The sequence below is a fragment of the Syngnathoides biaculeatus genome, chromosome 10 (genome assembly GCF_019802595.1).
Source record: "Syngnathoides biaculeatus isolate LvHL_M chromosome 10, ASM1980259v1, whole genome shotgun sequence".
Lineage (NCBI taxonomy): Eukaryota > Metazoa > Chordata > Actinopteri > Syngnathiformes > Syngnathidae > Syngnathoides > Syngnathoides biaculeatus.
In genome coordinates, this window is record NC_084649.1 from 25,463,424 (window position 1) to 25,489,387 (window position 25,964).

The 25,964-nt window shown below is 44.4% G+C and overlaps 3 protein-coding genes across 16 annotated transcripts; 1 reads left to right on the top strand and 2 right to left on the bottom strand.

Annotated features, from left to right (window-relative positions):
* Positions 1-114: 114 nt before the first annotated feature.
* On the bottom strand, positions 115-13,595 carry tespa1 (thymocyte expressed, positive selection associated 1). 9 transcript variants are annotated; one of them, XM_061832823.1, is made up of 10 exons: positions 8,257-8,754; positions 7,448-7,539; positions 7,296-7,357; positions 5,996-6,150; positions 5,834-5,876; positions 4,662-4,717; positions 2,680-2,731; positions 2,507-2,557; positions 2,169-2,377; positions 115-1,507 (listed from the first exon to the last, which is right to left on the bottom strand). In XM_061832823.1, exons 4-10 carry the CDS (start codon positions 6,120-6,122, stop codon positions 1,116-1,118), a joined length of 930 nt encoding a protein of 309 aa, XP_061688807.1. In that variant the 5' UTR covers positions 6,123-6,150; positions 7,296-7,357; positions 7,448-7,539; positions 8,257-8,754; the 3' UTR covers positions 115-1,115. The 9 variants fall into 9 exon arrangements, with proteins under 9 accessions (XP_061688807.1, XP_061688806.1, XP_061688801.1 ...); XM_061832822.1 differs by having other exon boundaries at positions 7,287-7,357; XM_061832817.1 differs by lacking the exons at positions 7,296-7,357; positions 8,257-8,754 and adding an exon at positions 13,471-13,595.
* Positions 11,587-19,175, top strand: sp1 (sp1 transcription factor). Of its 3 annotated transcripts, none has more exons than XM_061832799.1 (6): positions 11,587-11,728; positions 12,297-12,364; positions 13,517-14,885; positions 17,609-17,753; positions 17,860-18,050; positions 18,873-19,175. In XM_061832799.1, the coding sequence occupies exons 1-6, from the start codon at positions 11,722-11,724 to the stop codon at positions 19,166-19,168; spliced, it is 2,076 nt and encodes a 691-aa protein (XP_061688783.1). In that variant the 5' UTR covers positions 11,587-11,721; the 3' UTR covers positions 19,169-19,175. The 3 variants fall into 3 exon arrangements, with proteins under 3 accessions (XP_061688783.1, XP_061688785.1, XP_061688786.1); XM_061832801.1 differs by having other exon boundaries at positions 17,612-17,753; XM_061832802.1 differs by having other exon boundaries at positions 11,658-11,805.
* LOC133507595 (cell division cycle-associated protein 7-like) lies at positions 18,049-25,874 on the bottom strand. Of its 4 annotated transcripts, none has more exons than XM_061832809.1 (9): positions 25,563-25,868; positions 24,380-24,649; positions 24,177-24,269; positions 23,282-23,425; positions 23,066-23,209; positions 22,826-22,975; positions 20,877-21,013; positions 20,588-20,629; positions 18,049-18,097 (listed from the first exon to the last, which is right to left on the bottom strand). In XM_061832809.1, exons 1-9 carry the CDS (start codon positions 25,668-25,670, stop codon positions 18,064-18,066), a joined length of 1,122 nt encoding a protein of 373 aa, XP_061688793.1. In that variant the 5' UTR covers positions 25,671-25,868; the 3' UTR covers positions 18,049-18,063. The 4 variants fall into 4 exon arrangements, with proteins under 4 accessions (XP_061688793.1, XP_061688795.1, XP_061688791.1 ...); XM_061832807.1 differs by lacking the exon at positions 18,049-18,097 and adding an exon at positions 19,927-20,242 and having other exon boundaries at positions 25,563-25,874; XM_061832808.1 differs by lacking the exon at positions 18,049-18,097 and adding an exon at positions 20,048-20,252 and having other exon boundaries at positions 25,563-25,870.
* Positions 25,875-25,964: the final 90 nt, after the last annotated feature.

Sequence of the window (25,964 nt, forward strand, 5' to 3'; positions counted from 1 at the left end):
CGTTACATACAAAATGTCTTTTCCCTCCGCAATCTGATCAATTAAACTACTAAAAAGTTTCTCCATCAGTGAATCTGCTGTTTGGCTTCGCCCTGCCCACACAGACCAGGACGCAAGAAGTCAAATTGTAGGACTTAACATTTTCTGAGTGCATGTAATGCTGCATTTAAAATTGATTTGTGTCAAATAGATATGGATTTCAAATTCTTGCCCTCACGTTCTCCTATGTGACGTGCACGTGTTTATCAATAATTGCACTAGTTGCCAGTCAATGGCAAGGCACTTTTTTACATACCACCATTCTGTCATATTTCAATTTATTCTTCTGTGAAGCTAACGTGCCTGTTTGTGGAAAGTTGGAAGAATCCGGCGCACCCAACAGAACCCAGGACCGCTTTACTCTGAGGCAGACGTGCTAATCACTTGGGCACAATGCTGTACAATTAAATATTGCTTTCATATTTCAAACTGCTAACCCAAATAGCATTTTCTCCCCAAGCTTGTGTGGGTTTTCTTCAGGTAGGCTGGCCTCCTCCCAAATTCCAAAAACATGCATATTAAATTCGGTCCTGACTCCGTAGATGTGGACTTGAGTGTGAATGTTTTTTTTTTTTTTTTTTTTTTTTTGTCTACGTGTATCACGCGACAGGCTGGCAGACCCATCCAGGTCGTACCCCAAAATTCTACTGGGCGAGGCTGACCCGCAGTCTTAAGATGTGGGACTGAAAAAAAAAATGGAAGGATGTGCCCAGTGATTTATTGACACTTAATCCAGAATGGATGCAACTCCCAGCGCCAAATTCCAACTGGGATGAGCTCCTCCTCGGCTGTGACTCTTTTCAAGACAAGCGGACTGATTTCCCTGAAACGTAGTGTGCAAGGTCGGGGCCATCGTTCGATTCTGTCCTGAGTGTGGGACCAGTTAGGACGGGAATCGGTCCGGAGGCCGACTCAGAAGTTGTTGACTTGTTTTGAACGCCAAGGCTTGACTCGTCTTTGTCGTCCATCTTCAACAAGATGTGACGCTAGACGTCGTCTCGGTGAACTGGACCGATGAGCTCGCAGGTTACCCTGGCAACCGGTTTCAACTGATCCGCTATTGAATTGCGATGATTTTACCTGGGATGAGTTTTTACTACCATCTGTGATCCGACACTTTTATCTTCTTTGCTTTTATCCGTTTGTCCTCCATCCATCAAATCCAGCGTCTCGGTAGTCTGGAGGTGCTGCGGAACCGGATCGGCAACATCGGACAGGCTGGATTTTCTCCTGGGTGGGGTGTAGAGGCACATTATGGAGACGGTGTCTTTCAGCCTCTTGACGGGAGAATGCGGGTCGCCCCTCGCGCTGCTCCCCACGTTCCTCCCCACGCTCATGGCGGGCGACGACGCTGCGAAATTGAACTCCGGTGAGCCAAGTTTGCGCAGGGGCGTGCGGGACACGTGCGAGTACAGCGAGCAGAACGCGTTGGCCATTGCAGTCAGAGCTTGGACTTGTCTGAAACGACCTGTGGAAAAGACAACAAGGGTGGGTGCCAACAAACTAAATATGTACGTATAATATGTATTATATATGTAAATAGGGTCTAGAGTCTGAATAATGAAAATCTGTGGATGATTCTATTTGATTTTTTTTTTTAACCAACAAACATTCTTGAGTAAGTTGGGATAAACCACTCATCGGGATTTTCAGGGTTGGCTCTCGCCCCAAAAAGAATTAAAAAAATAATAATAATAGGGGGCAACACGGTGGATCAGTTGGTAAAGCGTTGGCCTCACAGTTCCGAGGACCCAGGTTTGATCCCGGCCCCGACTGTACGGAGTTTGCATGTTCTCCCCGGTTTCCTCCCACAGCCCCAAAACATGAAACATTAATTGGACACTCTAAATTCGTGAGCATGAGCGGCAAAGGAAATGGATGGACGATAATAAAAAAATTTAAAATTTGGAAAATTAAACTTTAGTGTCCAATTAGTGGTGCATGTTTTTGGAACATGGGAGGAATCCAGAGCGCCCGGAGAGAACCCACGTAGGCACGGTGAGAACATGCAAACTCCACACAGGAGGCGCCGGGATCGAACCCAGGTCCCCAGAACTGTGAGGCCAGCCCTTTACCAGCTGATCCACCGTGCCGTCACAAAAAAGAAAAAAAATCCCTCAGGGTCTTACTTGCGATGCACAGGCTGGGGTCCTCCTCCCGTATCCGTCGGAGCTGCGACTCCAGGAAGAGGTGAAAGTTGATGCCCCGAGCTTGAGAAGGGAAGGAGAGAAAGCGAGGGGGGATGCGCACGGCGAGCTCCGGGTCGTCGCGGCCGAAGCCCAACCGCCACAGGATCTCTTCCGTGTCCTCCGAATGCAACTGGAGCACCTCTGGAACGCTGAGAGGAGAGAAAATGTCCAAATGTGTCTGGGAGGTGAAAATCCATACAGAATTTATGGAAATACTGTAAATCTAAATATTGATGTCGATAAGCATGCTCAGACTAATTAATAGTTTGGGTAATTACTTGCTGACAAGGCCACTGTTTCTCTCCTCGCTGGCAGGATGCATTGCAAGTCTGTAGAATAAAAAAAAAGAAAATATCAAATTGAGCACCTGATGACGACCGATTCAGTTCAATAAGAAAATCATCTTCCAGGTATAATTAACTATCATGATAGTTAAAAACAATTCACTCACCCCGCTTTCGACATAACTTCCCCACCACTGAACGTTGAATTTGAAATGTGTTCTAGAATGCAAAAAAAATAAAAAATAAAGGAAGGAATGTCAATGTGTGTGTGCAAGATAAGAATAAGAGCGTGCGCACAGGCGTGCATGTCGCTGCAACTTTTGACGTGTGGCGTGCAAATTGTATTGTGGACTTATATTTTGGAGAGGCTCACTCCCGAGTATGTATTGCCTTTTTTTCTTTCAACTGTCATAAAAGCAACATTATTTCGCTTTTTCGTTGAGCAACAGAGTCTGCTGGTAGCAAATATCTAATTATAGGACAAATGAGGGTGCTACAAATACAAATCCTTTGTTGCTGTTGCAAGCATCTTGCATTGGAAGTTTCTTGTTTGAATGTAGTCCATCCGTCCATTTTCTTTGCCGCTTATCCTCACAAGGGTTGCAGGGGAGTGCTGGAGCCAATCCCAGCTGTCAACGGGCAGGAGGCCGGGTACACCCTGAACTGGTTGCCAGCCAATCGCAGGGCACATCGAGACAAACAGCCGTGCTCACAATCACACCTTGGGGCAATTTAGAGTGTCCAATTAATTGTGCATGTGTTTTTGGGGGGTGGGGGGAAACTGGAGTGCCCACCAGGAGAAAACCCACGCAGGCACGGGGAGAACATGCTAACTCCACACAGGTGGGCCCGGGATCGAACCCGGGTCCTCAGAACTGTGAGGAAATGCTTTACGGGCCGCCGTTTGAATGTAGTGGGGGGGGGGGTGTTAAGAAAAAGGAGCTCTGTTAACAATCAAAATATTAACAATCAAGCCAACTATTTGCCAGAGTGTAGGGACTGAGCTCTGCCGTGAATACAGACAATCGGAGCCATTAACACCCAGCCAAAGGGCTTGTAACTGCTTATACATGGCACAAGATGGCAGCAACGGGCTGACTTTTGTCTAAATAAAGCTTTCTATTTGGTTTGCGCGCCATCAAGACGCAACTAGAAGAAGGCAAAGCCACACTTGCTTTTTCTTGTTGTTCTGCCGAGCACACGAACAACAAATAGGTGAGGATACGTTGCAAGTCTCAGATAACTTCCATAAAATAAAACCTTCAAGAAGACAAACTGACTAGTGCCAAATGGTGGATATGAGGGTGTTCAATATTCAGTACGTGTGCATCATTCAAGGCGGCACGGTGGAGCAGCTGGAAAGTTCTGAGGTCCCGGGTTCAATCCTGGACCCTCCTGTGTGGAGTTTGCATGCTCTCCCTGTACCTGCATAGGTTTTTTCCGGATGGGCAGTCCGGTTTCCTCCAACATCCCAAAAATATTGGAGACTCTAAAATTGCCCCTAGGTGTGATTGTGAGTGTGACTGCTGTCTGTCTCCATGTGCCCTGCGATTGGCTGGCAACCAGTTCAGGGTGTACCCCGCCTTCTGCCCGTTGACAGCTGGGCTAGGCTCCAGCACTCTTGTGACCCTCATGAGGATAAGCGGCTAAGAAAACGAATGGATGGATGGATCATTCAAAGCATTCCAAAATCAACCAAAACCTTACTTGGACAATGAAAATGATTCAATAAAATGTTGACTTGAGTGCCTGAGATTGAACATTTCTTTCCATCCATCCATTTTCTCAGCCGCTTATCCTCACAAGGATCGCAAGGAGTGCTGGAGCCTATCCCAGCTGTCAACAGGCAGGAGGCGGGGTACACCCCGAACTGGTCGGCAGCCAATCGCAGGGCACATCGAGACACTTTAGAGTGTCCAATTAATGTTGCATGTTTTTGGACTGTGGGAGAACCCACGCAAGCACGAGGAGAACATGCAAACTCCACAGAGGCGGGGCCGGGATCGAACCTGGGTCCTCAGAACTCTAAGGGCAACACTTTACCAGCTGACCCACCGTGCCGCCCTGAACATGATTTGTTTTACTGCGACTTTGACCAAGCAAAAAACAGTGAGCTTTATTGGACCTCACTGGACTGTCCGCAGCTTACCGTGTGTGCACGTCCCCAAACTCCCAAGACTGCAGTTTTGCGGGCAGGCCCTCAACCTGCAAGACACGTCCACATCTTGGCTCATCGACGTGACGCATACGCATTGTACACACACATATTCAGTTCGTCTTGCGCAATGTTCTTTGCGAAGAAGCGCCCGCGTTCGCATCCCCTCATCAGATTTTGAATGACGGCTGCGCGTTTCCTCGGGTGTTGCTCAGCAGGTTCACAAAACCACTTTCGACTGCCGGAACGGCTCCGAGTCTTTAAGCTTTAAAACGTAATTTCTCGATCCGTTTAAAGACGTCGACGAAGGTCGGCGCGATGACCTTCTTGCTGTTTGCACTTTCACAACAGGATGAAGTTATGAGTTATGAGGGTTATTGTTCTGGTAAATCACCAGACAGATTCCATGGTTGATGGATTTTCTACATAAAAATTCCATCACTTTTTGTGGTACATCGTGAGAATTGAAATTGGTGCTGACTACTGTATTTTTCCTGCCTTCTTTACATTTGCATATATCAAATTTGAATATTCATGTCCAGTTGTTAAATACACAACTGGTCCCTATTCTTTCTGCCTTCCATTCACTTTTACTCATGCATAATAGGTAGTATTTGTTTTCCATGTACAGTTGTGACAAAATGCAGCTGCATATCTTTTTTTTTTTTTACAGTTCTGACATACCCTTACTTCCTTTGAGTGAAATTTATATGTATCTTTCTTTTATTATGTACAATAAATAAGTCTGCACAACCGTTTAATTTCCAGACTTTTGTGATGTAATATTGATTTAAAAGACATTCAGTTATTCACATTAAATCTGATTTCAATCAGATTGCTTTCGTCGAGATTGCGATGACACTCACGTTCCTTGCCGTACACTTAGCCCAGATTTCAAGTTTATTATGTGTACACTGTGTAGATTCTCAATTTCAAATTTGTGTTTTAGCTCACGGTGAGCACTTTAATTCGACTGATGAGTTACATAAAAGATATTTCAAGAGGCCATTGTATGATAAATCAAAATGATGGCGCCATTTTGGAACATTTGACCGCAGAGGCTTTCTATAGGTTTCCATAACTTGACATTTAAAGGCTTTCAGAAGAATAAAAGTATACATGTGAGAGATTTAAAAAAAAAAAAAAAAAAAAGATAGTTGACTCACGTGCAGTTCTGGAGCACAAACTCTGTCTTTTCTGTGAAGCAACCTGTGGAAATCACACACACACACGCAAAATGTATTACTATATCTGGGGATCTAGCTTTGTACTGCACAGTACTGCAACCTTTCTAGATTTGATGCAGTAGCACAATCCCGCACACTGACCGACTGCAAAGACGTCATCATCATCATCATCATCCGTTAGAGATTCCGAGACTTCGTCCAGGACGGACCGCCGTCGGCCTTCGCTGGCCCACGTTCGCCTCCTGGCGCTGAACGACGAGCTTTCCATCGCTGGAGGCGCAGCAGCTGTTGACGCCCTTAGAAACGGAACAGCAGTCGAAGATTATTATAATATACATTATAAGAAAGGCGGCACGGTGGAGCAGCTGGGAAAGCGTTGGCCTCACAGTTCTGAGGTCCCTGGTTCAATCACGGACCCGCCTGTGTGGAGTTTGCATGTTCTCCCCGTGCCTGCGTGGGTTTCCTCCGGGAACTACGGTTTCCTCCCGCATCCCAAAAACACGCAACATAAATTGGACACTCTAAATTGCCCCTAGGTGTGATTGGGAGTGCGACTGTTTGTCTCTATGCGCCCTGCGATTGGTTGCTGACCAGTTCAGGGTGTGCCCCGCCTCCTGCCCCTTGACAGCTGGGATAGGCTCCAGCACTCCCCATGACCCTTGTGAGGATAAGTGGCTAAGAAAATGGATGGATGGATGGATGGATAATGAACCTATCATGCATGCTTTTGGAAAATGGAAGCCTGAGCAATTCCCAGATGGCAGGAAAGGACATGCCAACACCACATAAGAAGGTTTGGGCTGAGGTTTGAACCCAGAACCTCAGAAGTGTGAGGCACATGTGCAAACCACGAGCACAGTGCGCTGCCTGAGGGTACAGCTAACTTGTTCAAATTGTTACGATTGCAATCATCTTTATCATTTCATGAAAAGGAATACAGATGTTGCTATTCCCGGTAATAAAAATGTAGGCTATTTTTTGTCAATGTTTGTTTATTTGACAATCTTTCATTTACTGGAGAATTTATTGCTGGAAGTTTTTACGTTTGAATTTAAAATGTTCTTACGACTGTTCCCGTTTACGCAACAGAAAATAACGTATTTTGTTCCGTTAATGTAGCAAATGTAAATTAAACGGCGACTTTAAAACCAAGATAGATACGTACAAAACTGTCGTACGTATTTATGGAAGCAGTGAATGTGGCCAAAATAACACATTATAAAAACTTTTAGAATACAACCAGAACACAAGGACAAACTGCAACGGCGACACAATTCACGTCATTTACTCATTCTCACACTTCAAATTAAATATGGAATGCTAAATAATACCTGCCTTCTTTCTATCAAGAAGCGCATTAAAAATTACTGCTCACACCATGTGCCATATCCATTGTAAAATTCAAAGACTTTGAAGTGAAAATCATCTTGACCTTACTCACAGACGGGTTTCAGTTTCATGCACGTGTTCGCTTTGTTTCCTGGCGGGTCAAACTGAGCTCACCTGAACGTCAAGATCACATGCTCACAAGCTTCTCTTTAAAAAAAAAAAATAAAAAAAAAATAAAATAAAATTAGCGCTTTGGCCTCTTACATCATCCGTCCACAAGTCACTTTGAATCGACGGGGAAGGGAAGTGACTGCGAAATGAAACCTCGCGTGGGACGCTCGCTGCCACCGCACATCCTGCAGAGATAAAAAAAAAATAAATAAATAAATAAATAAAAAATACGAATCGTGGGTTTCAGAATTAATATTTATCTAATCACAAGACACATTTAAATAAAATTCATTATAATCATCAGCGATGGATTATTAAACATACTCATGTGTGCAGATATGTTTGCTGATTGAACTTGACTTTCTTTGACCACTCGGAAGAAGCAAAATGCTGACATTGAGGGGCAGTAGCTGGCCCTGTCAGGCTTTTTTTGTTATTGTTTTTATCTATATGGATGAATAATATAGTTGAAGTTAGAACAGTGTGTACGACTGATGAATCTGAAGGCCCTGAGCAAATTAAACATTTGCATGGCACAGACAAAGGCTGAAATCTGATTGGGGGTGGGGGGGTCTACAATACACATTCATGCACTGGAAGCAGCCAAGAAAAACTCCAATGCAAATATATTACTTGGAGTAAATTAATAAAACCTAATGCAACAAATGCCCCCCCCCCCTTCTCTTCCACTCTCACTTCTCTTTGCAAGCTGCCATCGGTTTGTCCTGTTCAAACATTTTCACTTCAGGGTGTACTCAATTTTGTTGTCAGCAGTTTAAACATATAATGGCTTGCTAACTTTGACTGGACGGCATGTTTACACTGTTAGAAAATTTGTACATGAATTATTTAACAATGTAAAAAAAAAAAAAAAAAAAAAAAGAATTTATTCAGCGTTGTACCATGAAGGGTGTCTTTAAATGATGCTTGTCTGGACACGGAATCTGTAAACTAATGCTGATTTGATTATTGCCCGACAGTGACCATCCATATTGAGCTACCTTGTGCATCTGTATCCATAAATTTGCCGTGCCGATCAACGTATCGCGATAGTACAGATTTGGCGGGGTCAAAATATCGCGATGGTATCTTTTCGTGAGTTTCACTGGAACTCTTGGGCCTAGCACCGGTGATGGCGTACAGTAATGGCTTTTGTTTACGCGAGCACACGTGCTGCTCCACTGACAGCCCCCTCGCACGCCGGAATCCTTCAAAAACCCTCCCACACGCGGGCCGTTCCCTGGTTCCCTTCCTCGAGCCGTTCAGGCCTGTCGTCACTCTTCCGCCATTGCCGCCCCCCGCCCGCCTCCGACCTCTTACCCGGCCCACAAGGGTGCCACCAAGGGAGTGGCTAGCGGCCACGGAGGCAAGACTGAAAATAACCAGCACGCCCAACACCATCTTTCCATACCTTCCCTTGTTAAACTGTGAAAACGCGACTAAATTGGAGCCAGTGGGGGGGGGATCTACATGTATGAAGTGTGACCAATTTAACATGGCGCCTTTTACGAAACGGGAAAACGAAAACCCCACGTCTATCTTACTCAAGAGGTGCAACCAAGCTTGTTAGAACCCGCCTTCTTTCTTACCAGTAGCCAATCAAATCACCGAGATTGCAGTTGTTGGCGGAAGCAGCCAGATTTCACATTTGCCATTGGTGCAGAAGGCCATCGTTCACAATAGTAGTGCGCTTCTTTTAAGAAAAAGTTAGTGAGTGCCTCAATTGCAATTGAGCGTATTTATATTCATCGTATTCTAAATCAATACTCGCAAATTACTGCAAAATTAGATTTTAGTTTTGCCAACAGGATGTTTATAATGTTACTGCAACAAACAGCATACAAGTTTTAGAATCAATTGGGAAAAGGCAGTTAGCCAAAATTTATTACTCGCAATATGTTCAAAAAGTAGTACATGTGTAAAAACAACAACAACAAAAAAAAGAACAGTACAAATACACATCCATCCATTTTCTGAGCTACTAATCCTCACAAGGGTCGCGAGCGTGCTGTAGCCTATTTCGGGTATCTCTGGTCAGGAATTGGGGTGCATCCTGAACCAGGAGAAATACTGATTCAAATTCTTCAGAAAAAAAAAACAACAAAAGGAACAAACTCTGAAATATGCTTAAGAACATAAGTTAAAAAAATAAATATGGTAATGATATAATTAAACACCTTTGGTAAGTTGGCACTGCTATCTTGTACCTGTTCTAAATGAAGATTTTACATCTGGTGATTCTTATAAGGAATATTAGAAAGGGTTCCAATTACCCGTCATGCCTTGCGACGGCCGCCATCTTGTGTGTCATAGAGGTCAGCGAGCACAGGTGAAAGGTGAAGCGTGAAGTTTATTTTTCAATCATTAATTTATCCTATTGGTCAATTTTTTGGCGCGCCAACCTGTATAAAATCCTTATAGAGAGCAAAACAATCCTTATAACATACCGAAGCAAATTATATGTCAAAATAACAGAGGGAAAAAACAAAGTTTTTCAATGATTTTTATTGTGGATCTGAATGATAATATCTGTCATATGCAGTGAAAGCAGGGAGCACGCAGAGGAACAATTGGAAAGATGGAGACATGCACTGGAAAGGAGAGGAATGAAGATTAGCCGAAGTAAAACAGAATATATGTGCGTGAATGAGAAAAGTAGAGGGGGAAGAGTGAGGCTACAGGGAGAAGAGATAGCGAGGGTGGACGACTTCAAATACTTGGGGTCAACAATACAGAGCAATGGAGAGTGTGGTCAGGAAGTGAAGAAACGGGTCCAAGCAGGTTGGAACAGCTGGCGAAAGGTGTCTGGTGTGTTATGTGACAGAAGAGTCTCCGCTAGGATGAAGAAGGGCAAAGTTTAGAAAACGGCGGTGAGGCCGGCCATGATGTACGGATTAGAGATGGTGGCGCTGAAGAAACAACAGGAAGCTGAACTGGAGGTGGCAGAAATGAAGATGTTGAGGTTCTCGCTCGGAGTGACCAGGTTGGATAGGATTAGAAATGAGCTCATTAGAGGGACGGCCAAAGCTGGATGTTTTGGAGACAAGATTCGAGAGAGAGCAGACTTCGATGGTTTGGACATGTTCAGAGGCGAGAGAGTGAGTATATTGGTAGAAGGATGCTGAGGATGGAGCTGCCAGGCAAAAGGGCGAGAGGAAGACCAAAGAGAAGGTTTATGGATGTGGTGAGGGAAGACATGAGGGCAGTTGGGGTGTTGAGAGAGGAAGATGCAGGAGATAGGCTAAGATGGCAAAAGATGACACGCTGTGGCGACCCCTAACGGGACAAGCCGAAAGGAAAAGAAGAAGAAGAATGATAATATCTGAAATTAATGTCTAATTATCAAAGTCTATTTAATGGCGTTACTGTGTTCAATAGCAAAAAAAAAAAAAATCATTATAACATACCAAAGCAAATTATATGTCAAAGTAACAGAGGGAAAAAACACAAAGTTTTGATAATACTAATAATAATAATGATAATATCTGAAATTAATGTCTAATTATCAAGGTCTATTTAGTGGAGGTACTGTGTTCGGAATTGTAACTTTCTTCACCAACTCTAAACGCTGACCCTTTCGGCTCGAAATTACAGCATCCGTCCAAATTTTCAGAATTTGTATGATTTGTGATATACGGCCGCATACGTAAGATTCACCACAAAATCCATATGAACTACGGCTAAACCGTACGAGTTGACAGGTATGCTCAAGAGTTACGATGTCGGCGAAAAGGGAATCCTGGGACTGTGGTGACGTCATCTGAAACCAATCCATATTTCCTATAAACAGAAAATGTCTCTTAATTGCTCTTTGTTCTGAATGTCGTACCAGGGCAGCATTGACTGCCGGAGAAAAATTCCTCGTGCGTTTTGACGCACTTGCCCAACAAAACTGATTATTATTGCGCTAATAAAATTCTGTACACAAAATAGTTTCCCTCTTTTATTAGTTAGCAATTGACTGGCGTTGTCGGCAGCGACATCAATCAATTCTCATCAATACAGTTATGAAATTCTCAATCACTGAACCAAGAGGTTGAAAAAAAAATGAATGAGACAAAGTAACTAGTAATGTTTATTTTAATTGGAAGAAGTAAACGTAAAAAAAAAAATCGTCAAAAAATACGTGAAATATCTACTTAGTTATGTCATCATTTGTACATGGTTATTTTCCACCACTAGGAAACGATAACCGTGTCCCGCTCAACGGAGGCCAAAGCATGTTTCAATGTGTCGCAAATCGAGCGCACCCACTCCGCTCTCCTTCATAGGTGGAAGGGGAGGGGGGGGGCGCGACAAGTTTGTGTGAAGTTGTGAAAAGTTGTCAACTAGAAAAAAGAAGAGTAACTCCTCCCGTCTTGAACATTATGAGCAGTAAGTCAAACATCTTTTCCAGCCGAAAGTCTCCTTGCGGCGAAGCGTCGAGCCGCCCGATAAACACCTCTTTGAAAGTACGGCCGCTTAATAAGTTTGATCTTATATATATATATATTTTTTTTTTAAAAGTATTTCCTGTGGCTTTTTTTTTTGCGGCTTCCATGTCTCTGCTGTGTAACACAACTACTTCACTAGCCGCTGTCGCGCATCGGGTTAAAAGATATTTGTTCCACTCTGTTTCAAAGGTTATCGATAACTTTTTTTATTTTTGAGATGAGGTGTCGGGCACTAGTTTGTGCGCAGCGATATGCGAGATAATTGTCTACTACTTTTTTTTTTTTTTGCGTGTAGTGAAGTTCACTTTGGCGATGCTAATAGGCTAGCTAGTTAGCACTTGTGGCATGTAAATATGACTTCTTAACACATCACGTAAAGTTTTAACCGTGTATTTTGGGTTTTAATGGAAGGCAGTTCGGTGCCACGTCGTTCCCGCTTTAATGACACTCACGACCGGGTGAAAAGTCTTCGGTGATCCTTTAAAACAAACCAAAAAAATCTTCCGCAGATCAGCAGCAGGGTGAAATGGCCGCGGTGGAGAGCGGCGGAGGCTTCGGTCAAAAGAGAAACTCCCAAGTAGGTCAACCAAATGTGAACCGATTCACTCTTGTCTTGTGGATTTTTCGTTGTTTCTCTCCCGAGCACATGTCACCGGGGTGGGACGTGGGCAGGTAAAGTTCGCCCACAAACGGGGTGTTGCCGGCAAACCCCCTCGCTGGCGGCGCCTCACGTTCGGCCCATTCGGCTGGCATCGGGAGGCGGAGGGGGCGGGTGGCTACCGGAGCCGCGTGAGTTTATAGGGCCGTATTTTTTGAAGTAGGTGGGATTGGAGGGGTGGGGGGAGGAAGGGAGGCCGAGCCTGCCGTTGCTGCGGTGGGAGTGGGAGGGAGCGCGGGGAAGAATGCGGGCCCTCCCCCCGTGGCCGACCCTCTCCCTCCCCTCCGGCCCACTCAAACGGCGGCTCCTTTGACAACACCAGTGCTGAAATTCCAAGTTAAAGGGGAAATAATTCATTTTTCTTTAACTGATTTGAAATGGACCACATTTTATTTTTAACTGTAAATCCAAATTGATTCGATTTTAACCCAACAATATCTTCATGCCATAATTATTCTTCAGGATAAAAAAAAAAAATGACAAGAGTACAGATGCCTCAATTCAGCCTTTGACCTGGATATGTTTGAAAGTTACGCTAAAGTAGTTAGTACTACATTAGCAGCACAATGTCAACGGGTATTGAAGCATGAAATCGTGATGCACAAACTGTTTAATTCTTTATATTGGATTTAATTGTGCTATGATTAACTGCGACTGGCCGGAAACCAGTTGAGTTGTACCCCACCTCCTGTCCAAAGATAGCCGTGATAGGCTCCAGCACTCACGTGACCCCTGTGAGGAAAAGCGGCCCAGAAAATGGATGGATGTGCTATGATTGCAGACACACGCACACACACAATAGATTAGTGCTATTTTTCGTTTTTAAAAATGTGACAATTTCTTTGTGAGGCTGCAAATATATTAACATTTACATTCAATGGTGAGAGATAAATTGAGAGATTGGGGTTTTGCATTATGAGGATGGTCATGGAGCAGTTTACCTCGTAGGTAAAGGCACCACTGTAAATTCCTCTGTATTAATATGACTAAACCGCCCATTTACACAACTCTGTGATAAGTCTTACCTTTAAATTTAGAAGTTTTTGTTGTATATTTTCCTCCCGCTTTCAGGACTCTCAGCAGCCGTCTCCACTGGCCTTATTGGCAGCCACTTGCAGTCGCATCGACACGCCAGGAGAGAACGACTCTCCCGGCGAACAACAGCAGCTGGATATGAGTCAAGGTGTCTTCACCTCTAACGCCAACGGCTGGCAAGTTGTCCCCATCAGCGTGCAGGCGTCGTCGTGCGGCACCACGGTGACCACCGACTCTGCGGGCGCGCAGACCGGTGGCGAGGCCGCAAAGGGGAGAGGGGTGTTGTCCCCGTCGTCTTCGGTGGCCGTGAGCGCTCAGCAGCAGCAGCCGCAGTACGTTGTCACCCAGGCCCCGGCACTGCAGACCCCCCAGGTGCTCACCGCCATCCCCGGTGTGATGCCCAACATCCAGTATCAGGTCATTCCTCAGTTCCAGACGGTTGACGGTCAGCCGCTGCAGTTTGGGCACACCCACCAAGATTCCGGTGTCGCAGCCGCCGCCGGCGCTCCAGGACAGCAGTTCCAGATCGTGTCCTCTGCCAACGGGCAGCAGATCATCGCCACCGCCAACAGAGGAGCCGGGGCGGGGAACATCATTGCCATGCCCGGCCTCATTCAGGGCCCCATTCCCCTACAGAATATCACCCTGGGCAACGGCGTGTTGCAAAACCAGCCGCAGTTCCTGGCAAATATGCCCGTTTCGCTCAACGGCAACATCACGCTGTTACCCATCAGCACCGGAGCGAGCGCCACGACGGCAGATGGGGACGCGAGCGCTGGCCAGCTCGTACAGCAGCAGGCCACATCTTCCGGCGCCAGTTACATGACCAGCGTTTCCACCGTCACCACGCCGACCTCTTCCTCGTATGGGATGGCGCAGAACAGTAATGGAGCCGTGGCGGTGACGTACCAACAAAGCCCGTCTTCTCTGGGTGTCCCCATACAGCCAGACAACAGAGAGCAACAGCAGCAACAACAACAACAGCAGCAGCAGCCACAGATCCTCATCCAGCCCCAGCAGGTCCTTCAGGGGGCGACGCCCCTCCAAACCCTCCAGGCTGGTACCATCACGGCGGCGGGCGGTCAGGTCTTTGCCACCCCAACTCTTAGCCAGGAAGGGCTCCAGAACCTCCAAATCATGCCCAACACCAGCCCCATCCTGTTACGCACGGTTGGCCCTAACGGCCAGGTCAGCTGGCAGACCCTGCAGATCCAAAGTCCGGCGGGGGCGCAGATCACGCTGGCCCCGGTGGGCCAGACTCAGGGAGCCTCCGCTGCGGGAGGAGTTTCTGTCAACACTGTGCAGATCCCGGGACTCCAGACTATCAATCTCAACACGCTCGGCGGCTCGGGCCTCCAGATGCACCAGCTCCAGAGTGTTCCCATCACCCTCACCAGCACAGCAGGTTAGTCACAGCCACACAATCATGTAATTGCGTAAAGCGTATTAACATTCATATTCATATCACACTGACATTTCTTTCTTCATGACAATTATAGTAGTAATTTAAAAAAAAAAAAAAAGACAGAAATGGAGTCAAAGTAGCGCTGCTGAGTAAACCCGCAAAGTAAACGCGTCCGCTCGTATATGTCTTTGATCTCCCGTTTGTGTGCGCACGACATCACCGGCGCAACCAGTCGAACTGCCCCAGCGGCCGCGTTCTGAGTGTCGTCATCAAGCGCAACCATAACGCCTGTGGCGGGCGGACGAGGTTGGGTGTAACTTGACCCCTCCCGCCGCTGTGTTGCAACTATAACTCCCATTAAGTTTCTAAAAATTCATCATATAAATGCAGCCATTGTTTTTCTCCTAAATGCTGTCTGGTGCCAACAAAGGCCCCATTTATTTATCTATTTATTTATTTTAAATAGTTGTGAATTTCCCAGACAAGTATTTTACTCGTGAAGTGAATCTATCAGAGTGGCGCTTTTAAATTGAACTGTTGAGGTAAATTGAATTTTCTGCGGTTTTTATATTTATTGAGATGAACCCACGTGTTCACTTTGGTGGCTTCTCCTGTATGTAACATCGGTCACGTTTATCGTTAGTCGTGAAAATAATGCGTCAAAAAGTTGGAGGCTTGGAGGGAATGCTCTCTTTGCCACGGTCTTGACATCCATTTTGACTTTACAAATGGTCGCATCCACAGCCGTAATTTCTGGAGTTGTCATTGTCTGTTTTACTCTACTGTATTAATGGCCTAGAAATTGTTGTCAGACATATTTACTATATTTATAATGTTATTCCTGCATTGGTGATAGACTAAGGCACCTTCAGGCAGCAGGCGACAAGATATGAATTTTTAACATGTGCAACGATTTTTAAAATGAGATCGGCATGATGCCACGGTGCATCCAGACTGCTAGAAAAGACGAATATGAAAGTGGTAAGAAGTTAGGCAAACTGTTAGCTTAGGTGCTAACTATAGAGCTCGTGCACGTGACGTCACCATTTTCACGGCGCCATATTGCCGGTTAAACAGAGCTGCTCGACATTGCGGGAGACCTTGAACCGGAGCAGAATATTTACAGTACCGGAGACCTGTTGGTTGTCACAACAGACAAGACAGATATTCCAAGAGATCATTCTATGGAATACCAGATGATAAGACCAGAAAATATTGATGGATTTCGGTAATTCAACCAAAATACACACACGCCTGTGTAGCGATCGCGTCACTTCAGGTGGGAATTCTTCTTCTCCATCTCAAATTACAAAAAAGTATTTATCATGCCAAATTGGCTCATTTGAGAGCAAAGCGCATTAAAAAAAAAAAGAAAAAAAAAAGGCTGCTGCAGAGGTTTATGGAGGTTAAGTGTGGCCGCAATCGCATCCATGCACGTCCACAATCATAGTTAATGAATGCGAGTTTGTGTAAAACCGGGGGGTCATTTATTGAAATATTGGTATTTGTATAGAATACTAGCGGAAAAGATTGATGGATTCCGGCAGAGGTTAACGTGTCACTGAACACACTTCCGCGTTCACAAGCCTTCAAAACCGTCACTATGTGGGATTTATTCCTGATGAGAACAGATCCAGCAACAAAGTATTCGTATGCGTCCAGACTTTTCCGTGTAAATTTTGACAACTTACTCACCAGATCCGTTTGTCGATCCAGTTGTCCAAGCCAAGCGGAAGCGAATTAACAGACCAAATTCTTATCTGCGAAAACATCGATTTCGGCATTAAATACGAATCCTCTGTGCTGAGTTTATTTAATTTTCCACATACCGTCATTTATTTTCACCTTTTAAATGTCTGACCGTATGACTCTGGGCGCCGTGCTACAAGACATATTTGCGTGTGGTCTCTGACCGACTTAGCATTGAATAATGCTTAGCTTGACCGGCAATATGGCGAGGTAAACAAAAGTCACGTGATTTTATGACGTAGGTTCACGAGCTCTATATTGGGGTTGCAAACTCTTCGTCATTTTTATAGTGGTGACGGCCAATCGTAAGTGTTACAGAAAATGGATGGATTGAATTGGCTTGTGAGACGTTATACAAAACCAACACACCCGAATGGCCCTCTTTGTGCCTAGCAACAGGGAGTGGCTTCTTTTTTTGGCGATACTTCTGTTTACATGCTACGATCAAAGAGACTGTGGTCAGCCCAATTACACACCCAAGGTTTTGCCATCATTAATATTAAACAGTTGTAATATTTGCAGTATATGAATGCATTATGTATTTACATTATTAAGATAATCCCACAGGATCATCTTTTAATCAGTGAAGGTGTAAAAAAAAAAATGAATTATTACTACAGTGGTACCTCTACTTACGAACGTCTCTAGTAATCAAAAATTCAGGTTACAAAATGCCTCAGAAAAATATTCTGTCGAGTTAGGAAGGAAATTCAGAACACGAAAGGAAAAATAAGTGCTAGATTCCCCAAATTCCACCAAACCTAAACATCCTCTATATTGGTTTGTGTGTCGCGATAGAGCTGGTCTCCCATTGGCTATCGCCATAGCATCTTCCTGGCACCCCATTGGCTAGGAAGGATGTCTAGTCTATCTTTCCTCATGATGCACTTCCTGTATTTGTGGAATTAAGTTCTGCGCGTACGTACGGAAGTTCGTTCGTTTTATATATATACTATAACTCTATAAACGCTCAGCAGGAGATCAAACGTTGCAGACTGGCACAGAAAGCTTGGATGACAGCGCGGCCATCGACGACGAGGACATCAGCCCGCCACCGCAGGGACGCCGCAACCGCAGAGAGGCCTGCACCTGCCCTTTCTGCAAGGACGGAGAAGCACGGTACGTCACGGTCACATCGTGACCTCTACCTAAACGAGGCAAACCGCCATTTTCTGGACTCTGGTAAGATGACTTTGTGTGGTCTGTGTCTCAAAAAAAAAAACAGCGACCCGACCAAAAAGAAGCAGCACATCTGCCACATGTCAGGATGCGGCAAGATCTACGGCAAAACGTCACACCTCAGAGCCCACCTGCGCTGGCACACGGGCGAGCGGCCCTTCGTCTGCGGCTGGTCCTTCTGCGGCAAGCGCTTCACGCGCTCGGACGAGCTCCAGCGTCACAAGAGGACGCACACAGGTGAGGAAGAACGCTATAACCTTTCCATTTGTTTACACGGCAACGGCCTGAAAAAGACCAAAAACATGTCACAAAATGCAAGCGTCTTTAAAATAAAGACTTTGGTAATTGTGAATTAAAAAAAGCAAAGCATTAATAGATGACACTTGAGAGTTCTAAAATAGGGTTTTGGGGTCATAGTTAAGGTTTCCCAGTCGGGTTAAGGCTTGAACATACAAACCCCGATTACAATGAAGTTGGAATGTTGAGTAAACTGTAAATAAAAACAGAAGATAATTTGCAAATACATTATATTCCATTAAACTTTGCTACCTATATGAAGATCTAAAAAAAAAAATTCAGATGTCTAACATCCATCCATCCATCGATTTTCTTAGCCGCTTATCCTCACGAGGGTTGCCTGAGTGTTGGAGCCTGTCCCACCTGTTGACGGGCAGGAGGCGGGGCTAGTTCAGGTCGCAAGCCAATCACAGGGCACATCGAGCCAAACAGCCGCAGTCACAATCACACCGAGGGGCAATTTAGTGTGTCCAATTAATGGGCGTGTTTTTGGGATATGGGAGGAAACCAGAGTGCTCACCTGGAGAAAAGCCACACAGGTACGGGGAGAACGTGCAAACTCCACACAGGCAGGGCAGGGATTGAACCCGGGACCTCAGAACTGTGAGGCCAATGCTTTTCAGCTGCGCCACCATGTTTAACATTGAATGCATATTATCCACCTCTTGGTGCTCACATTTAGTGAATGAGAGGTCTTAAAATCAGGTAAAATGCCATGATAACTTAGTTGATACATATTTGTCTTTATCCCCCCTACCACAGGTGAGAAAAGGTTTGCCTGTCCAGACTGCCCCAAGCGCTTCATGCGGAGCGACCACCTCTCCAAACACATCAAAACACACTTCAACAAGAAGGGGGCGCTCCCCAGCAACAGCGTGGCCGCAGCGTCCGACACGCCGCCCGCCGCCCAGTCGCCGGAGGGCGAGGCCCTGTCGGCCGGCGACCAGCACTCCATCGTCACCATGGAAACGCTGTCCCCGGAGAGCATAGCGCGGCTCGCCAGCAGCGGGATCAACATGGTGCAGGTGGACCTCAATCACATCAACGGCAACTACTGAGAGGAGCGCGGCGGCGCCTTCGGGGGGAGGCCGCAGACACTGATCAAACAGGATTACGCGTTTAGATTTCAAAGTTGGATCGCCCGTTTGTTTACGTAAATCTTCACACCCCCCCGACTTCAATCTTCTCCGTAATAGGACTGCAATAAAATAACCAAAATTGTAAGTCGTCCTGCCACAATGATGCCCTATAAACACACAAGCCATTACTGGTTAGCATCAGGGAAAGCACAAATTAATAAAAATCTAATTTTATGCATCATAAATGTAGCTCATAAAATTGTAGCATAGGGTTCCCCAAACTCGGTCAGATACAGATCCTCGGTACTATAATTAAATAACATATATTGTGCATATATAAAAAAAAATATGACCCTTATTGCCTTGGTTTAGGTAGCCCTACTCATGTTATTTATCATGATGAATTCAGGTGATTTTATTTCGTTTTTCCTCGGATCTCGATCGCCATCAAGACTACATCCAATCATCTTTAATGCTAAACTGAGCAAACCCCCCCCACCCCTTTTTGGGAGAACTGGATTTTCCACACAGTCCTGACTTATGGTGACGGCGGACTGTTGAGAGTGTCAGCCATTTGGGCAAAAGCGTACTAGAATCTCGAGTAACTATTTAATGTGGAGGTACAAAGCCAAGCTGAAGTGCTGATTCATTGCGTTTCACTGCAAACAAACAGATCTGTGTGCATGTGTGTGTATATATATATATATAAATTTATATTTGCATTGGAAAAAAAGATTCCAGCAATCTTAGCCGAGGGCAGGATGGTCCTTGTCGATTGTGAGGTTGCCTTCTTTAGTAGTTTTTTTGCTGTATGCAGATGAAGCGACTGATGCGTTCGTACATGGTCGCGATGTTCCAAGAACCCCCCCCCCCCCCTCCAGCAGACACTTTTTCCTCGTTATTTTTATCTGTGGATTTATTTTTTTTTTCTTTTTTTGAAAGCTGTACAGGGCAAAATGCTCAAACCAAAGGTCCAGACGCAAATAAGTGAAAACAAGGAGTGGTCCCGTCTTTTTGTTGGAATTGTAACTGGCTGGAGAGTCGCGGTTCTCGCTGAAGTCGCCTCAGTGGATTAAAAAAAAAAAAAAAAAAGTCAATTTTTGAATGATGTTCATCACCACTGTGAAATTATCTTTACTTCATGTGTCAGGCAATATTTTTTTGGTGTAAATTACAGAAAAGTGCTTGGTCTTCCCCCTGCCTGTTTTAAATAAGGGATTTTATATTATATACTACTGCAAATGTAAACATCTGGATTAAAACCTTAAATAATTATCATGCTTTTTACATTTTTTTTTTACTCTAGTTTTATCTCGTTCAATAACGCAACCATAAAAGTAAAACCTTTATTTGTCCCAAAGCTAATAAAAATAAAAGCCACATTCATCTTAACCTCACATCTCAGCGTTGTCACCCTCGCTCTTCAGTTTGCTGTGGAGACTGAAAGATGAGATGCGTTACATATTTTAGACTCGCTGATCTCAATATACGGGGGTCCTCGGTTCACAATGCAGTTCCAGGCAATTATAACAAAAAAAAAAAAAAAAAAATTCAAAACAGTAGTAAAAGAACGACTACATATTCCATCATTGATCAGAATATTAACCACTAAAAAAAAACCCAAAAAAATGTCTGTACCATTGTGAGCGGAGGATCCCGTGTACGCTGCACCGTCGCCGACCGATACCTGCTGAGGTACGAGTGGACGTCCGAGAAGCCGTGGAACTGCGCCAGGGGGAAAAGGATGCCCGTGGGGCAGCGGCCTTCCCGCTGCCTGCAGAAGCTGCAGTTGCAAATGCCTCGGCAGGGAGGGCACTGCCACTTCTGGAGGGTGGAAAATTTTTTTTTAAATATATATATATATATATATATATACACACACACACATATATATATATAGACATGTTCTGAGGTGCTTATCCTCCCAAGGGTCGCATATTGTATTAATATATATATACACACAGCACATGTAATCTACAGACGTGATTTGTCTCAATAAAAAAAAAAAGAAAAATAGCCGGGGGTCTGGGGGCTGCAAGCGTGATCACCAATTTTAACGTACAAGTTTTATAAATTGGATTATGAATGAAATATATCTACTAGATCTATAAATAAATGCCATTCTGTTTTCAAAATGTAGACAATACGATCGTTTATTATTTAGGTGCATACCTTTACCCTCCCAAAAAATTACAAATTCAACTAACTACTAAATTGAACTCATATTTGCATCATGGCATGCAAGCGTGCTCTCATAGCGTGTATATTGTATCCATTCAAAAACGTTTTACTTTCTTCTTTTAGTAAATGATTGAAACGCATGAATTTGACAATTATTATTAACATTATGTGTTATCAGAAAATAAGACATTTTTACAAGTAATTGCTTCTGAACTCTCACCTCGTTATTGATTACCCTGTCAACTGGGCTTGGTTGTTTCGGTTGATCTTGCCTCTCAATAGCGAGAGTAGTGGACGTAAACAAGGGTCAAAGTCCGTAAAGTTTGTTGGCCTTGGGTTGACATCAGAATGTAGCAGATATGGAAAAGTTCGTTTTCCTTGCTTTCAGTTTTTTGACGCGTTTTTGTCATTTTGCGTGAACTTCCAATGCCTTGAAACCTCTTGATCCATAGTCAATAGTATCCTACACAATGCTTTACCAGGTCAATCGATTTTGCGAATGAAGTCGCTTCACAGCGTGGCAACTTTCGTCTTTCCAACTGTATCGACGATTTCTTGTTCCATCCAATCCCATCGGAACTTATTTTTGACATATCTATCAAATTCTTTCACTCGAGAGGCGTCTTTCCTCTTGAGCACTGCCTTGACTTGAAAATGGCCCCATGAACCGCCTCGTATACAACAAGCGTTTTCATTGGTCAGGAGGAACACATTCGACCAATCAACAGACACGTACCTAATCTTCCACCTCGCTTCCAATAGTCGGACTGGAATATGAACGAGTGTGGATTCTGGCACGGGTTACGATCAGAATATTGGAGAAAAACAGAATATATATTTTTTTTAATCAATACAATTTAAAAAGACAGAATTCCGCCTATAAACGGAAAAATCGTGTCTGTTATTTGTCACACCTCATACAGGTGCAACTCAAATTGCAATACCACGGAAGAGTTGATTTCCAAAGTTCAATAATTATAATTTTTTTAAAACAGATTCATTAAACGGGAAAATACTTAAGATTGCAAATTCCCAACTTATTTCTATAATTGAAATATTTTTTTGTTCATGCATCCATTCATCCATTATCTTTGCTGCTTATCCTCACGAGGGACACGGGAGTGCTGGAGCCTATCCCAGCTGTCATTGGGCAGGAGGCGGGGTACACCCTGAACTGGTCGCCAGCCAATCGCAGGGCACATCGAGACAAACAGCTGCACTAACGATCACACCTTGGGGCAATTTAGAGTGTCTAATTAATGTTGCGTCTTTTTGGGATGTGGGAGGAAACCGGAGAGCCTGGAGGAAACGCACACAGGCAAATTTCTTTAATAAATGTGGTGATTTTGTCAATGTAAATTTAAATGATCAAAATTTCTAAAAAGGAAAAAAAATTTAAAAAGCAAGGTACTGTGACGACGACGACGATGATGATATTGTGTTATCGAGTCTAACCGGATCCAGCAGTGCTTTCCTGACATCCTCCCCGTATCGGTTCCTCAGACACGGCCCGCAGAACTGGCCCTGGATGCCCCGGCAGTCCTCGCTGCGGCAGCACGTCTTTGTGTCCGCCGTCTTTTGCCGACATTGGTGGCACGTGGAGCCCTGGGAAAATACATTCACATTTTTTTTTTTTTCCAATAGATATAGATTTTTTTTCTTTACTATTTAGGAAGGCTGCTGTGCAAACTTTACAGTGATTCTGTTGTAGACTTTGTCAGTCATGTTGTGGGCCACCAGCTGGAGCTCCTTCTCTGAGATGTCGTCCACAGGTCGGATGATGTGAGGTAAGCTCCGATTGGGCCGCGGGATGCTCTGCCGCCGCGGGGTTTGTCGTACCTGGAACCCAAAGCAAAACGATGTAAAAACGCTCAAATTTACCGACACCGTCAAGATGATAAGAGAAGCGACCTCCACAAGTTCTTCTTCCAAGCTGAGCGCCAGCTCGGCCTCCCGGGGGCCCGGGGGGTCCTCGCAGCCACCCATGGAGCGGGTCCGTCGGCGGGACGCCCGCTCTGGGTTCTTCCTGGGCTCCCTTGCGGAGCGGGGTGGACGCTGCAGGCGGGTTTGTCCGACACGAGTCAATAATATTATGTACACTGGCACGATCCAATGTGATCCAGTACAAGAACTGTATCACAATGTCTGCCCCCCCAAATTGAATCCGCTATATGCGGAATGTCACATGATCAAAGCTAGGAAACGGGATTGCTCACTCGCTGCGTATGCTTAAGTTTTGATGCCATGATTGTTTGGAAGGCTGTTTTACCATAAAAGTGAAACTCTCTCAAAGATCTCACTTCATAAACTGTTGATGAATGATACATTTTTCATCTACCGTAATTTCCGGTCTATAAACTGCGATTTTTTTTTTTTCCCCACACGCTATCAATCCTGCGGTTTATGCGGTGATGCAGCTCATTTGTGCGTTTTTTTTTTCCCCTAACGGCCGCAAGGTGGCACTCGAGTGGAAAAGGTAGGAGAGAGACCGGTGGAATATATGTGCCGAGGAAGTGACTTTTACCGGTCCCTGTTAGCGCTGCGCTACCGTGTTGATGCCACGCCTCAGTGATTTTTACCAGTATGTTTTTTTAAGCTGCCCTGTTAGCATGGCAATAGTGTTAGCATTAGCTCTCTGTGTACCATCTTTCTTCGTAAATATCTTGTTTCAATGTGGGCACTTGCGGCTTTTACACAGCCGCGGCATATGTATGTATGTATGTACCAAATGGTATTTCGTTTACAAATGTACCGGGTGAGGCTTATGACCAGGTGCGCTCTGCAGGCCGAAAATTACGGTACTTACAGATTTGTTTTTGGGCTGCTTTCCCGCTTGCTTCTTTTTCAGAAGATCGGCAACTCCTGGCATCATCTGCAGGTCGGCCATCAGCTGAGCCAACTGCCGCGACGGGAACAAAAGAAAACAACGGCGGCTTTGGTCGTCTAGCTGCAGCGATGAGGTGAATGTCGCACAAGTGTACTTTAACTGAAGTACGCAGCGTTGTTTACCATCGCTTTATTTGCCTTGATGTTCTGCTCTCTCTTCAGCAGGAAAGAGTCAAACACATCCTCGGGTTCTTCTTTAATATGAACTTGCCTAATCTCTTTCACTTGGCTCTTTTGGGTCCAGTTTTCGTCCTCGTCGTCATTTTTATCAGAGGAGCTGTGAGCCGTCAGAGACGAGCGGAGAGCGACCCTCAACCTGAAGGTTTTGCTGCTCTGCTGCTCGGGCGGAACTGGAGGCCGGCCAACATCTTTTTCGTCTTCAAAGTCACTTTTCTAAATGGGAGTAAAGTGAGAGGATTTTCAAGCGGCATATCATAATAGATAACTTCAAGATGTGACATGTTATCTGACATTTTTTGTTACCAACTTGACGCCATATTTAGTGTTTTGCTCACTTTTTTGATGTAATTTGCAAATACAGCACATGAAAGTAAATCTCTTTCCTCTTGAACATAATCTATTTTATACCCACTATTAGTAAAAGGTAGATTCTCAACAACTAGTGATGTTTGTGAATGACAATAAGGAGGAATTAAGCTGTGCTTTTAAGCTCTATACAGAATCTCGTCTTCCAAATGAAAAGTTATAAACGCCGCTGCATTCTATCCAGTTTTGAGCCCTGTATTTTACTTTTTTTGTTGTTGTCCAGCATGTTTTTTGTTTTTTTTTAATGCAAAAACATACTGCAGGTACATCCTACTCGTTTCAGACTTCTTCCGACAGACTCCATCAGTAAACATTTGGCTCAACTGCATAGAAAGCAATTTTTGTTCATCCAAGAGATTTTTTTTTAAACAATTATGAACTGTGGAAAGATAATTTACTACACATATACATTATGTATATTTGACCTACATATCCACATTCCTAACGTAAGTAAATCTTTCCTCTTGAACATGAGAATTAATTTTATAGCCTATATTAGAAAAAGGTAGATTCTCAACAAGTAGTTCTTTTCAGTCCGATGAAACGACATGAAACTAATGTTTTGGAAAAAATGGAACAGCAATAAGGACATTAGTATGACTTTAACAATCAACTGTATGAAAAGTGCCACTTTAGTTCTATATATTGTCAGCAATGTCGAACAGTAGCAAACTCCTATTGTAATGTTGCTACTACCACGTCGTGCTGTAAATTAAGTAAAACGTGAAGAAATATGTATAAACACAAGAAAATGGCGGACCTCGTCGGACTGCTCGCTTAGCTCCTCATCACAGAAGCCGTAAAACGTCTTTTCGCTGTCAGAGTCTTCCTTGAAAAGTTCCGCCAGCTCCTTCGTGAGCGGCAACATCCCAAAACGTTGTTTCCTGGTGATTATAATCACAACAAACAAATCAAAAAAGACAAACGACGTTTAAAATCTCTTAATTTTGTGTTAGCATTTCAGTTCGAACTAGGCCGGAAGTGCGTCAGGTGCTGTTGCCCGCCAATTAAGACGATTTATATGCGGGTGCGTTTGTTTTGCCTAACAAGAGCAGTGCGAATACTGTCACCATTCACCACGCTCAATCTCCGCCCATGTCGAACTACCGCGGTCTATAAAACAGAGCATATTTTGTTCCACAGAATAAGTAAAAGTAGATAC

What these genes read in the sequence shown, in the direction of transcription:
- LOC133507595 (XM_061832807.1), bottom strand. Translation starts at nt 25,670, where the DNA reads ATGTTGCCGCTCACGAAGGAGCTGGCGGAACTTTTCAAGGAAGACTCT. An exon ending in AGCAGCCCAAAAACAAATCT is followed by an intron (nt 23,426 to 24,176) that starts GTAAGTACCGTA and finishes ACCCGCCTGCAG; the next exon opens with CGTCCACCCCGCTCCGCAAG. An exon ending in GTCCACTCGTACCTCAGCAG is followed by an intron (nt 20,630 to 20,876) that starts GTATCGGTCGGC and finishes CTCATCTTTCAG; the next exon opens with TCTCCACAGCAAACTGAAGA.
- tespa1 (XM_061832815.1), bottom strand. Translation starts at nt 8,364, where the DNA reads ATGCACAAGGTAGCTCAATATGGATGGTCACTGTCGGGCAATAATCAA. An exon ending in ATTTAAAGACACCCTTCATG is followed by an intron (nt 7,540 to 8,256) that starts GTACAACGCTGA and finishes TTATCTCTGCAG; the next exon opens with GATGTGCGGTGGCAGCGAGC. An exon ending in TGATGACGTCTTTGCAGTCG is followed by an intron (nt 5,877 to 5,995) that starts GTCAGTGTGCGG and finishes TGATTTCCACAG; the next exon opens with GTTGCTTCACAGAAAAGACA.
- sp1 (XM_061832799.1), top strand. An exon ending in CACCCTCACCAGCACAGCAG is followed by an intron (nt 14,886 to 17,608) that starts GTTAGTCACAGC and finishes ATAAACGCTCAG; the next exon opens with CAGGAGATCAAACGTTGCAG. An exon ending in TGCAAGGACGGAGAAGCACG is followed by an intron (nt 17,754 to 17,859) that starts GTACGTCACGGT and finishes AAAAAAAAACAG; the next exon opens with CGACCCGACCAAAAAGAAGC.